Here is a 14,831-nt window from a genome sequence, read left to right as displayed (position 1 = left end):
CTGATTTTAATAGACTCTAGGAGACTGAACAAATGTACAGACAGTTAAGTTTGACTTTACTGGGCAAACTGAACAACTTTGGGAAAAAACCTAAACTTGGTAAGCACATGGTAAGTATGTCGGGGCAAGGGAGTAGTGCTGCTTCTGCAGATATTTCACAGGCCTATTAAGAGGTCCTTGAAGGATTCAATAAGCATGAGGAGGACAAGGGAAATCTATTTGATACTGTGGTGCTAAAGCTCTAAATGAAACCCTGTATTTTTATCAGTAGGTTACTCCAGCAATATACCTTTCATGAGCAGCATAGCTAGAGGTTTCAGGAATTATAAGGAATTTTTAGAGATGTGTTCTACTGTCTTAAGTGGTGGAATCTTTTGAATAAATAAAATGTTAATTCCTGGTGCTCCAATGGAGTCGGTGTAAATTCCACCTTCTTGCATGCAGAGCCATGGAACTGAGGAGCTGATCAGAACAGATATTGGAGGTTTGGCCTGTGAGTGAGCAGTGTTGAAATACTCTATGTGGTATAACATAATGCACGTCATCCTCAGATCCCACACATGGGCTCTGTTTAGTGACCTCACCACAGCCTTGCGTAACACTGCCTCTTAAGTCCTAGGAGTATTTATTTTTATGATATCTTGCATAGAGAATGCATGAAATTTTTTCAATAGTTTTCATTAGCACATGGAACTGCCAAGATTGGATTCTAGGTTTGAACACCAACAGATGGATTTAATTTTTTCATTCAGATGAAACAACAAACTGTCATCATTTATTGTATGCTTGATTAATGTGCTTTGGTGTTGTCTTGATAACTTGAAGCAGTGGCTTTTCCTTTTATAATAACACATTTTGTAATATATTTCCTTTTTGTCTGAGATACAGACTTGGCTCTGGTCACTGGTGCAAATGACACAGTAAACTCAGCAGCACAGGAAGATCCCAATTCTGTTATCAGTAGCATGCCAATACTGAAACTCTGGAAAACAAAACAAGGTACTGAAAGACAGTGACAGAATTTAGTACAGAATAAGTTATGATATAATAATTTCTTACAAGAAAAGTGCCAACATATAGGAATATAAACTAGGAATGTATTTTCTAAATCATTGCCTGAATATACAAAGGCACATGTTTACCTGAAAATCACTGCTGTCTATATAGAAAGGCAGAACTTTGCAGAGGCCTCGAAAACCAAATCCTGGCCATTGCCATCAGACCATCCATATGTTGGAACAGCTCAAGTATTGCATGTTACCTGAATTGTTTGAATCTAGTGTTGGTTTTCATGGGCTTCATTCTTTTTTCAATGAATTATTTTAAAATGAGCAAAATCAGCTCAGCCCTGCCCACCTTAAAGAGCATTCTACATTCAAGAGTTTGACACTATAATTTTGTTAGTTTTGCCAATTCCCTGGCAGCTGCCTCAGGCATTGGCTTTAAACCAGTTTTCTGGAAAAAGTAAGCCATATTCAGAGAAAAGAGGAAGATTTTGGTGATGTAAAGCTTTCTATGTTATAGTTTTTTGCCAACACAGTCACAATAGAATAGAATGCAAGCACTTTGGTATTCTTAACCAACACAGGTATGCAGAGTAAAGCCAATACTGTCACCACACTCAGACATTTGTGAGGTTAAGAGGAAGTAATGTGATCCAACTGCCTCAAGTAGACTGAGGTGTGTTATGTGATGCTTCTGACAATGGAAGCTGTATCAAGTTGCTTCCTTGACTGCTGTAAACATGAAAAAAGAAAAAGACTGTAGCATTAATTCTGCTCAAAGGAAACCTGCAAACAGAAAAACTATACTGCATGTTTCAGCAGTACTATCACTAGAAAATGCAGTTTCAGGTCAGCTGAAATTCATGCTGCATTTGGCAAACTATTTAGTCATGAAACTAAAACCTCAAAAATAATTTTTGAAAGAAATAAAACATTATGATGTTCTTGAAATACAGAATTTTTATTTAACATTAGGAAATTAAATGAAGGCTGAGTTTCAGCTTGAACAAGCTTCTTTTGTTGGAATCCAAAGTATTGTTCTTCTGTAGAAAAGATAAAAGGATCCTTTTTTAAATCTAAAGGAGTTTGATTCTCTTCAGTTCATTAGTATCCATCTCCAAAGCAAATAATTTCAGGAATTGTACTAAAGCCCTTAGATTTCATGCCAGTTAAACTGGCTTATGGGCCCAGTTTCATAGATGGATACTTTATTCAGAGGCAGAAATTACTTTTACAAGTAAGGGAAGCTCAGTGCACAGGATGAGAGAAGGAGCAGGATTCAGTCTGGGGTATGTTGGTGGAGCACATTCTCTTCTGTTCACTCTTCTGTGGTATGTTTCTAAACATCCTATTGCAACACCAGTGGTCTGAGAAGTCAGCAGTAAAATCATGTGGCAACCGCACCAGTATTGCTAAAGTTAGACAAAAATTTCCACTTTCCATGAGGTGAAAATGCAGTCTGCTGTCTGTTTTGCATTAGAGAACTAGTTCCCACCTCTTACTCTGGAACTTCAGAATTATTTGAATTTATTTCTGGCAGATAGGGGTGAAGAAATCACACCAATATGAGCAGTTTTATGTGATAAACTACTTTTTAAATTCCACAGCATCTCATTTCTTTTCTGAATCTGTAAAATGGCAGCTACATGTTATCTTTCCCAACAAGCAAACAGGAAGAATCTGGTAGATTTTTCATATAAACACTTCCTTTAAATGTTGGTATTACTAAGTTTGATCAGTCACAATTAACATTCTTAATGACAGCATTACAATTTTACTAAAATGGTGTCCTTCAAGACAAGGAAAAACAGTTTAGGAACTAAGTTGAGTCCTTCAGTACCTTAGTAGGTGGCTTCATATTCTGGTATCAGTGGATCAGGAGTTTAACTGCCACATATTCTGATCTTAGTAAGAAAGCTTTCTTGTTGGAAATGTGCTGCAATCACCATTAACTTTTGTATCCCAGAATACTCTGAGACACAAGTTAATGGCACCTGGGAGTGTATTAATTGTGTTATAGTAACTTATGGGAAATTAATAGGAAGTTTCCCTCCCTCTCTTCTTCTTTTGGCACTTTTGAAGGTAGGGGTAGGTAGGATGGATTTTCAAATCACATTACATTTTGTACAAGTATGCTATAACTGTCATTTATGTAGACTGATACTTAGATCATTCAGGCAAGTACTGAAACACAGTTCAAGGGCAAGGTAAGAACAGAACCTTGTATTACTCTGCAGTTGGGCCTGAAGAACACTATGTGGAAAACCAGATGGACTCAAAAATTGCAAGAAGCAGTAGCAAAGGATTTAAATCAGGTAAGATTACAAGTGCTTTGGGAGGTTGTGCTGTAGCTTCCAAGTTGGCATCTCTTTTCAATCTCAATGTATCTTTACCCCATGCACTGTCATGACCTTTTATCCAACCTTGGCTTGGATGACATTTCTGCTACCTTCCAGGAAAGGAATTGTTTTTTGCAGCAGCTGCCTCTCTTATTCATTTTGAGAAAAGGATTAAATACTCCCTCTGACCAAGCTTACAGGCATGCTAAAGTGAAGCCACTTCATGCTCCTGGCCAAACAAAGAACAAAAATACCCACAATAAGCAAAAGCAGATGGCTTCAGTGGCAGGAAATGAATGAGCCAGACTGCAGGTAAAATAGTTCTCAGAACACATCGTGGAGGTTTGCACTGACAGGTTCTTTGTTATCTGGGGCCTCCCCACAGGAGGCCAGATGTCTCCTGTTGTGAGAGGAGATAGAGATGCTCTTCCTTTTCCTCCCCCTTTAACTTATGGCTGTTTAAGTTACTGCTAATGGAAGCAGAAGCCTGTTTTTCTCTCTTGATCTCTGATGTTTTTGGAAACAGAAGAGATAGTGAAGGGGTATTCTGATATGAAAGAAAAGGCCCAGAACTGGCCTTTACCTCCCCATGACCCTCAATTTAAAGAACAGGGAGGTCAGTGCTGCTAATTGCACTTGAAAGGATTAACCACTTGATTGCTTTCATTTAGTGGAACAAATTTTTCTTTAGTCTCAAAGCTGGGGAAATGTATCAGTGGTACTAAGATGCTTTCAGTGTGAGATGGATGACTTGGTTTGGCTTCTTATACCAACATCAAAATTAAATAGAGGATGTAAATATTTTTTAATATGAGAGAAAGGGCAACTACATCTGCTGCTCAGACAGGACAGATTTGCAGCAGAAGTGACAAAAACCTCTTTCCTGCCCCATAAAAGGTTATCAGAGGAACAGCAACAGACTGTAAAGAATTACAGATATTAGGTGTGCCTCTGTCCGTTGGTGTAACAAATGGCTCTTGCATTACACTGAGGCTGCACTGGAAGAAAAAGAATCTGAACCCAGTTCCTGGACACAGTATGCCAGATCTAAAATGCTTTCTGTACATTAATTTCACCTGAGAATGAACTGAAATTTAAAACTAATTTTCTTTTGGAAAAGGTTCTTAAATCCCATTGTTCAAATAAAGTGAGATACACAAAACTTAAATTTGGAAACAATTTTTCACCTTATGAAACTATTTTCCAAAAGTAACGAAGAACAGCTTATACAAGCTTTTATCTGACCTCTGCTTCTTAAATAAAAAACATGTTTCCAGGGAAATGTGTCTTGGAAGTAACTCCCCATCTCCCCCCAGATTTTTCTCTCTGGTTCTTGTAAAACATTAGGTCAGTGGGTTAATTTTATTTTTGTTTGTTTAAAGTGGGTGAAAGTTTCCTTCTCAAACTATTATACTTGTGTGATTAAAAAAAAAACCAACAACAATCTTTGTTTAAGAAATACAAGTACAGATGGAAATGTCAAAAGACTATCAAAATTCATACCAAAGGAAGTAACATGAATCATTTTAAAAAGGCAAAATAACCTCTCAATAGCAATAAGTACCAAATGAATAGGCAGTGTTGTTTCAATAGCACTGAGACACAACTGCTGATTGTTCTCATTGCTTGGCACATGAGCTCAATATATAGGTAGATATAAAAATTATCTTTCTAATTCTTACTTCAAGCCTGTGTTTCCTGTGGTGCTGTTATAGTTCATGCACATTTCATAATTTCATAATACAACCAGCATTTTGTTCTGCAGATGGGGATATGTTTTTGTTGTCCACTGCAATACATTTTTATATGTGCTTGTACAGATAAGCATGCCAATATGAGGTATGATGTAAGAGAGTGTATTTGTATTTTGTGTTTGAAACAATATTAATATTTCACCTTGAAATGCAGGAGTTTTTTCACTATTAAAAATGCTAGTTTCTTTTTTACAAACCAGCTATTTGAGCCTGTATGGACTGCTGTGTAAGTATAAAAACATTTTCTTGAAGTATTTTCCAAGACATTATTTCTATGTTCACCAAGGGTGTGTGAGTGACCTCCTAGAGAGTATGCTACAAATGATAACAAAAACTCTGATGTTTTGTTTAAAAAATAATCTATTGTAATTTTTCAGTCTGTTACTTTGACAAGATATATTTTATCTTAAGTAACGCATTTCTAAGAATATCCAGAAATATTTATCCATCTTATATTGTACCTTTAATAATATTTTTTTCTACCTTAGGAATATAATTATCAATGTACGATCTAAAATATATTCATATAACTCTGCTGAAAGGTCAAGTCTGTTCCCTCTGCCAGCACTGGCTGTGCTGGTGTAGCTTGGCAAAACTGCATTCACACCTGATGACTCTGACAGCAGCACTACAACCATGACAAAACTCCCATCAGCACAAAGTCTTGCTGAGACTCTTCTAATCTGCCCCTTTACTGCAAAAGGAAAAGCAGAGCAGATTCACAGCCTGCCTAGTTTAAGGAAGCCTTGTCAGAAATATTGTGGTCAGAACCAGTATTTGTGGTGCCTACAATATGCCATAGTGACATTTGTTAGGTTAGTGCTCCCTCAAATAATGGTAATATATAACAGTAATAAACACTTAACTAAATTTGTTTGAAGAAGTCTAAAATTACCCAAGAATTTGAGAATAATCCTAATATAAGAGTACATGAATGGTACTACAGAAATCATACATTGTGTAATAGTGTTTAAAGAGACCACTTTTTTATTACTAGAAGAATTTTCCAGAATTAATCATGAAAATATATAATTCATATTCAATTAATATGCTCTTTCATTCTCTATTGCTGCCACTCACCCCAGCAAGTAAACACCATCTGCTCACTCAGTAAGCCTTTGATGCCATGAAGGCAAAATCTGTATTGCTGTGTAAACCACAAAGAAACCAACTGACAGAAGTATTAGTAACAATGGAAAAGCCAGCATGCTAATTCCTTCTTACAGTTAAGAGATCACTCCTTACAGCAGGAGGGGTCAGGTCCTCCACTCCCATCTCAGGAAACATGCTCATCACAGTGAGCACATCAGGCCTGTAGGTTGAAGTACAGCAATATTTAGGAAAATGTAACTGTTTTCAAGTAAGTAACTCTAATAAGACTGCTCATGTGAGCAGTTCTACAACCTCAAGCATGCAGGAGGAGGTCTGCAGCTCACTTCTGGACATTATTTAGAGGACAGTCTATTTCCAAAAAAAAAAACCTAGTTATGTTTGTGCAGGTTATTATTACAAAAAAAAGTAGTGTCATGCACCGACAGACAGCTTACTTTTTTCCTGCACAACACTTGGCATCTTTAATCAATGTATACATAAATGAAAAGAAAAAAAGCAGATTATCATATTGTCCTTTGTAGCTCTCTTTCAAAATCTCCTGATGATAGTCCACAAGGAAATAATAAATTGCTTCTATTGTGGAAAGGTATGTATCTGGTGTTCCCTTCTGATGACGCCAAAAGCAAGTTTTCCTTGTCTTCAACTCAATTTGCAGTAACCCTGTCAAGGAAAAAAGATGACCTAGATTAGACAATCTGAATTGGTGGCCAGAATGTCAAACAAGACTTTAGCACCAAGACTTTAGTTTTGTTTTCTGATTTTGCTGCTAGCCTGCTCAGTGCCTGCATGAAAATAATTTCTCTTCCTGTACCTACACTTTTGATCTTTAAAACTGAGGCAATAATTTTATCCCCCTTTTTGGATCACTTTGGAATTTGATGAGGTGCTGTAATTCCTAGGTTACAATCTTCAAATCTGCAGTTAATTACAAGTTATCCTTTCATTCAAACAGCCACACAGCCCTCAGTAAACTGCAGAGTCGCTTCACATGGCGAGAGTGAAATCCACACCTACCAAGACTCACCAATGTTCAGAAAATTATTGTTTCATCTTTTGCAAAGTTAATACTTTTCAAGTGTAAAACAGAATCCCTTAGACTTTTAGTGTTGCTGAAGTGAGGACTATTTACAAGAGCCAGTTTGTAATTGTAATTGTACTTATGCTTGTAAAGTAACTGAAATGTCACTGAAATTACTCAGGAGTAAGTATGACAGCATCTTGCAATTAACTTTATTAGATACTAAAAGCATTCCCACTTAAGATGAAAGAGGGAATTTGGTGTCTGTATGGCACAAAAAAAATCTTTTATCTACTTTAGTCTCTGTAACTATTCTATTATTCAGATGAATTTTAAACAGGATGGGCACTTGGATCATGAAGAACATGGTACACACCCGTCAACAACATCAGAAGCAGATTGTAAAGTTATCTTTTTCTATCACAATCTGATACTCTGTCTCATGGGACAGTTTAATACAGGTAACAGTACAAAAACCAGTATGGTCTAAGAACTGCTTGGAAGTTATGGACAGGGAAGTTTCAGAAAGGTCTAAATTCAGGCTAGAGCCTAGCACTTGTAATTGTACACTTCTAGCCTACAAACTGTGTTTAAATCTTTTCAGTGTAATTGCAAGAGGGATTTAGTTGTTTGCTTTGCAGTTAGTCAAGTATGGTATCCTGCATTGTAGAAAAAAAATCTCAATTACAGCATTAAAAAAAACCAAACCTGAACAGGAGAGTCTGTCCCTGAATTTCAATGTTATTATTGACATGTCAGAACCAAAACCTCAAAACAGCACACACAGTCTAACTATTACCTCTAATAATCCTACACATGTGAAACTTAAAATAGCAGGAGGAAACTGCATCAAGCTTGTTGCCCTCAAGAGTCTTCACCACCTGAATTCTCAGGCCTAACCAAAATGAAAACTCCCATCAAATCCACAGTGCTTTCACCCTAAAAGCAGTGAAGAAAATCTCAGGGATGATTCCTCCAGCATCAACTCCCACGTAGTTGTGGTTTGAACACAAACAAAAGTTCACTGAAGGCAAGACCATGGACACTACTGAGCTTACCACAAGTGCAGTATCAGTTACTTTCAAACAAAAGACTTTAGGACCCTTCATAAAAAAAAAACAAAAAACAACAAAACCAGAGGGGGTTAAGGATAAAAGTTTACTGAGCACTTTTCATCTGTACTGGATCTGTATTCAGCCAAAGGCAATGTTTGCTTACAAATACTCACCGTTCACATGAAACCCCACAATGCTAATGAATAAGCTAATAAAATATTTGGCTGATACAAAGCAGTTACAACTTACAGGGGAAAAAAACCAAAGCAATCATTTTCTTTAACAGTCATGGTGATGCTGCCAATAAGCTCCATCACTCATGTCAGAAAGTCATCATTAACATTAAATTCAACTGTTTGTTTTCCGATCTAGAGATCACTTTTAATGAAGTAATCAATCCTAGACATTACCAACTCTCATGTATTTCTTGTCTTTAACTGATTTAGTTTTGTTTTCTAAAGATATATTAACACTTCTCCAAGATATAGAACTAATTTTGTTCAAGTTCTCCCAGCTTGTTTTAAGATCGATGTACTCATTTGCTTTCTCTTGCAGCACGATTTACTAGATTTACTGTCTATATGAATATAAACTTACAAAACACAAGACTTTTCTTTATGTTTTCTTGGCTTCATTAATGTTTTCCTTCAATATTTCTTGTAACTTAATCCTAATAAGTATGGCAATTACTTTTTATTTGGAATTATGCACACTCCTTTTTGAGCTTTAACATATGATGGATATTTTGTTGGATGATGACTTCATTTGCAATTGAACTGAAAAATGAAAACAGTTCTCTATTTTTCATGTATGTACAACATAAAAATGTCATCAGTTTATGCCTAAGGAAACTCTGCCCCATTCATCTTGGAAGTGAAAACTGCAATCTCTAAAAGGGGTATTAATGCAATTTATGTTCTTTATGACAGGCGCTAAGGAAAGCAATACATGCACAGGCTGTGCACACTGTTACACCCAATGTGTGGATGGGTAAAATTCTCCCATACTAGAAACTGACTTGCATGACACTATTAAACCTCACAGCAATCCTGAAAGGTGCTCAGGAACCCAGGGAGCTGCAAAACAGCTGGAACCAAGATGTACTAGAAAGGAGAGAGTAGTACATCAAATCAGCATTCTCATGGGGAAACTGGAAACCATTCAAGAGTTCCAAAGTAACACCAATTAAGTCTTTTTGACAAATATATGCATAGGCTTCCATGGAAATTTTCAGTTCCCCTGGCAGCCTCATATTTTCCTTGAATTTGTCCTCTTAAAGTAAGTTTCAAATGCCTTACATTAATGGGTAACATGCAATTCCTCTAATCTTTACAGTAATACTTCAATGTGGCTGATAGAGTATGTTTTGTGTTAAACTAAATACTTATAACAGGATTTTAATTGGCCAATACATCATACTAATGTAGGATTCTTTAATAAGCTGACTAGACAAGGCAACATCCATCTTCTATGCAAGAAAGTCTGTTAAATTCCTTGTAGGATCCAGTAGTAGTGTATATGTGTGTGTATACATATATATATGTGTATATTGCATATAAACTTGACAACCTGCCTCCCAGCTAAGTGCACTTTTTGCACTAATGAAATTTTGAAACTCCTATTCATCTCAAAAGAAATGGAATGCTATTGCTAAATTGTTTTGTCTTTTGTGGTTTTAATTAGAATGCTTAAATGTAAACTTCTTGTAAAGAACCTAAGACAAAACCTTTTTGCAGAATTACCAATTTCTGCTCTCAGAGTTGGAAGGGTGTGGAGGGCAAGCAGCCATTCCTTTTTTGTCTGAAGTAGTGAGATCATGGAAATGTCCATTAACAATTTGAGGAGAAAGAGAACCCAAGGCATGACAAACCTGTGCTGAACCTCCTAAGTCCCTTATTTATCTTCTTGGGGCCTGTCTGCCACAAACTTGTACACAAATGGTCCCATGGGTCTCTGGAAAGCAGGCAGCCACCTGCAAAAAAATCTTCCTGGCTTCCCCTTCAGAGGCCTTTCTAACTACTATTCTACTGTCTAACATGACAGCTTCCATTCTCTGAGACTGAGGAAATTCGCTCCAACAGAGAAGTGAGACAAGTAAATGTAAATGCTTTCTTAGTACTAGTATTATCTTTTTGCAAAATAAATTATATGCCTTGAAAAGTAATGGAGTCTTTGGCTCAGGAAGTATTTTACAGCCCTGGAACAGGCTGCTGAATCCCTCATACACAGAGATAGGGGTACATACAAGCTTACATTGTGCTCAGGTCTGTTATAGACATATGTCCCTTAATCATTTATGCAGCAATAATGTCGCAGTATCAACTTGTATTTTTTTACCTTGAAGTCGTTCATCAGTTATTATCTTGTTAGTTTGATTCCAGGTACTGTCAATAAATATTATTTTCTTCAGTCTACTGCCTTCACTCCTGCTGCTTGAGATGCATTCATTTGGATTTTTTTCTTCTTCAGGTTCTATTTTTGCTTGTTTAGGAAGGGGCTCTCTGGAACAGTCATCATCACTAGAACAGACACTTTTCTTGGTGTACTTTTGGAGATGGAAAGCAATATCTTTAACTGAAACTGAATTTGGGCCAGGAAATATAAGTGCTATCTGAATGAAGAAAACAAAGAGATCTGAGTGTCAATAAAATCTAACAGAACAACAGGAATTGTTATATTAAAGAACAGAAATTTTCTAACCTGTCTGTAAACATTTAAGTCAGGACAAGATGAAATAGTGTCTCTTAAAAATATTCTATTGTCCAACACAGCATTAAATGCATGTTAAAAATATGTTAATGAATTGAGATTCTTAACAAAGATTTTTAATTAATGTTACTTCCATGCCTCTACTACCAACTCTAACACTTCTGTATAAAAAGATTTTTCAGCCAAGACAATGGTGTCAGCCCTGAGGAAGTTCAAATGTCACTTGTCACTGCAGTGTATGGGGCAGGAGGGCCAAAAAGGATAGCTTACCATTTAAATGAACATACACATCCGAGTTCATAACTCACTTTTTTTGTGCTCTATGCTATGATAGACAAGACTTGAATTTAAGTTGTTTTCCTGTGTCATAGTGAATGTTAAAAATTTTAAGGAGGTTGTGAAAAGGTATGTATCTGTTTTCAGCTGCTAAATATGAGCACAACATTCAACTGCTGTTTAACTTGCTCCAAGTTGAATACTTTAAATATAGGCAAAATATTTCTTCAGATGCACAGTAAATCCAGTTCTCCGTTATGTGAGGAGATGAACACAGAAAATTCAAGGTGGTTAAATAGTGCTGCAGTCTTTCTCAGCTTTGGAGAAAAGATTACAGTCCGTAACTGTGTGTTTGCAGAGCTAATCTCTGAGAGAGCACAGGATGGACTGCACTAATGGAACAGTGGTTTCCTCCCTGCAGGGCACTACCACTGCAGGAGGGAGCTGCACCTCCCCAGCACAGAGCCTGGCCATCTCTAGAGAATCTCTTACTTCATGTCTCTTCTCTTCATACTCTGGAATGCAGGGGTATTTATAAATTGTAACATCATCAGGTGCCAGGAGCTTAGCGTGCACAGCCGTGCTTTTGCCGTCTGTTTCGTTTGGGTGTTTAATAATGTCAATCTTCAAAGGCAACTAGAGTAAAAGGAGAAAAAAAGCAGTGTTCATCATCATATTTACAAACATCTATTAGACACTTACAAGAACTTAGTAGAACTTACTTAGAAACTTATTAGAATTTACAAGAACTTACCTATTAGGAACAAACAAGAACTTATTCAAAACTTGGAAGAAATTCCTATGGGTGTGTAATTAAAATGTATGTGATGATTTTTTTATAGGTTTAGAACTAAACTAGAGACAAGTTAGAAGAAGCACCTACCTACATTCAATTCATGCAAATAACTAAGTAAGCAGTGATGCACTTTGGAATGCTGCCAATCTACAGAAATAGAATCAATAAGGTAAGCTGGATGTGCTCTTAATTTGAGCAATAGAATGGTTCTATCTGTATTAGGTATTCACCCAACTGTGAAAATTACTATTTCAATGAAAATATACCTAAGTTTACTAGGTCAAATTTCAAAATTACTTCTAAAGTATTTTTATGATGCTTTCAAACGCCACTGTCTTCAAAACGCATCTTAGATCCTAAATGATATTGCAAAATGTCTCAGTCCTCTCTGATAGTTTCCCCAAGTAAGTCAGCTGAAAGGCATTTCACTACTTATATTTTAACAGTGTTATCTGAATTATAGAACCATGACATATAGGAATGTCTTTTAGGTCACATTTTATGTAAAATTCACCCTTGGTTTTGGACAAATTTTTTGTTCCCAATATAACATTTTCTGGCCAGAGTTATTAGAAACTGAAGAATGTGCAAGAGCACCATAAAGAAACTTTCTACAACTAAGTGGAAACACAGTTGCATGAGAAGCTGAGTGACTTCAGCCTATATTCTCATCTAGAAGAGACATAAATGTTTATGTGAGGATTGGAACATTTTCAGTGTTTGTACATGTAATTCCTCAAGTAAGAACAGTAATTTTATCTAACTGTAGTTTATTCATACTTATAGCTGTGTTCAAAATGAATGTCTGTAAAGAATGAGTCAGAAAAGAAATGGCTGCAGACACTATTCTCTGTCCACAGTAACTAAAACCTCAAAGATATTATAAAAAACTATTAAGAAATACTAACCTTCACAGTTGGAATTTCTTTGGTAGGGACAGTTTCAACAGGAACAAAGCATGTATAACAATAGAACATCCTTGAACTATTGCATCGGGGGCATTTTGATCTCCCACTCTTTTTTGCCTTTTCCAGTACTTCCTGGGATGCTAACTGTAATTGTTGAAGTGGATTATCTTGAATAGATGATGGACTCTGCAGTAGGCTTTCCAAACACTCAGTATTTCTTTTTGCTCCTTGAGCATTTCCTTCATTTAAAAGTGTAGATGAATTTAAAGACATGGTTAGCTGAAACAGACAAAATGTTGTTAAATAAAAAGCCAATTACTATGAACTAATCTACTGGAAAATATTCAGCATTATCCCATTTAAGAACAGGTTTCCTACAACAGAAAGAATAATAAAAATCATCTGATTCAAGAGATTTGCATAAGATAAACTGGAAAGAACTCGAGATCTGCATCCTTAATGCAGAGATGCACATTCACTATCCCACTCATGTAAGTCCTGCAGAAGTCTATTATTTCTCTGTTGTTAAGATTTGTGCCTAGAAGTTAATGAAAACACTGTAAGCAGTGTTTACCTGGATAAGCAATCCCATTTGTCTCCAATATGACTACTGACAAGGAATTATATGCCTACAGGATAGAAATTTGTAAGACAAAAGTTAATTGTGCTAATTTAGATCTTTATCCTAAAATTTATTGCGTGTGGGCCAACCAAATAACCTGAATGAAATTCCTGTTGGATAGAACTTTGTGAAATAAAAGAAATTTTCCAGGAGAAGAGCTTAAGGCTGAAAAAGTTACAGCTAGAAAAGGGCTTTGGTGCCCAATGTTCCAGATACTAAGTGCTGACCCAGTCTAGACTTCCACAAGTTTGTGGTTTTTTAGTACTATTGATGGATTTTTGTCACACTTTCCTCAGGATAGCTGTTGTCTCACCCTCTACAGCTGGCACAGAATTTTCACCATGTAGCAAGGCATGAGAAACATGACCATGTGCCCACCCCGGGGCAGACAGAATTAGTGCTGCTGTGCTGTCACAGCCCCCTCTCACTGCTCTCAGCCCCACAGCAGCCCCAGCCAGGAGCCTGCCCAGCCTGCAGTAGTTATAAACTGCCTTTGGCACTTTGTGCTGCATCACATGAAATGAAAGTTCTTCTCAGGATTTACTTTCAGCTAATTTAGGTTTACTTTTTCATGTCAAGGATCACACTTATGAAATCGTGTAGCAAAGTCATGTTTAACAAAAACAAACAAACAGTAAGTCCTGAAATGTAATCCAAAATGAAGCGTTTAAATAAAATCAAGTGTAATGTAATTGGAAAGTAACAAAACCAAAAAACTAAGCTAAGTTTCCAACACCAAATTAAAATCAATTCCAGAAAAAATTGTTATTTTCTGGTAAAATTAAATACTCATGCATGCTATGATACCTTCCCCTCTGCCTCTGCCAAGGTCTAACTTTTGAAAGGGTCAGAGAAGTCCACTCAAATAAACACAAAATCTAATATGCATACGAATTTTCTAGTGCAATTTGCTTTCAAGTTTCTCTGAGATAAAGCCAGTATAGTTTACATCTCAGAGCAACCTGTGCTATTATCAAGTTTCCTCAAGAAGCAGAGGGCGAGAGGCCCTGGAATTGGACATGCATTCCCAGCCTGCAAACTGACTCTCTTCAGTGGAATGTCTTACACTCTGTGCCGCTCAACGGTGACACCCTGGAGCACTTTTGTTATCGATGCTGACAAGGGATACGCTGTGGCCTCAAACTAATAGCTGTGCCCAGGCTGCAGCACTATGCATACAGTACAGTACACTTCAGAAAATGACAGACTAGAACTTTGAGATCCAAATCTCATTTCA

The 14,831-nt window shown here is 36.7% G+C and overlaps 1 protein-coding gene across 1 annotated transcript; it reads right to left on the bottom strand.

Annotated features, from left to right (window-relative positions):
* Window positions 1-4,646: 4,646 nt before the first annotated feature.
* On the bottom strand, window positions 4,647-14,351 carry DTWD1 (DTW domain containing 1). Its single transcript, XM_058033424.1, has 4 exons — window positions 12,973-14,351; window positions 11,761-11,904; window positions 10,621-10,894; window positions 4,647-6,870 (listed from the first exon to the last, which is right to left on the bottom strand). Exons 1-4 carry the CDS (start codon window positions 13,243-13,245, stop codon window positions 6,641-6,643), a joined length of 921 nt encoding a protein of 306 aa, XP_057889407.1. The 5' UTR covers window positions 13,246-14,351; the 3' UTR covers window positions 4,647-6,640.
* Window positions 14,352-14,831: the final 480 nt, after the last annotated feature.

This window comes from Melospiza georgiana, chromosome 13 (genome assembly GCF_028018845.1).
Source record: "Melospiza georgiana isolate bMelGeo1 chromosome 13, bMelGeo1.pri, whole genome shotgun sequence".
Taxonomy (NCBI): Eukaryota; Metazoa; Chordata; class Aves; order Passeriformes; family Passerellidae; genus Melospiza; species Melospiza georgiana.
The sequence above is the reverse complement of the archived record's forward strand: the minus strand, read 5'-3'. Positions and strand labels throughout refer to the sequence as shown.

Coding starts and splice junctions, on each gene's coding strand:
- DTWD1 (XM_058033424.1), bottom strand. CDS start 13,245: ATGTCTTTAAATTCATCTACACTTTTAAATGAAGGAAATGCTCAAGGA. Junction 11,905..12,972: donor AAGAAATTCCAACTGTGAAG/GTTAGTATTTCT, acceptor CTTTTACTCTAG/TTGCCTTTGAAGATTGACAT. Junction 10,895..11,760: donor ATGAAGAGAAGAGACATGAA/GTAAGAGATTCT, acceptor TTCTTCATTCAG/ATAGCACTTATATTTCCTGG.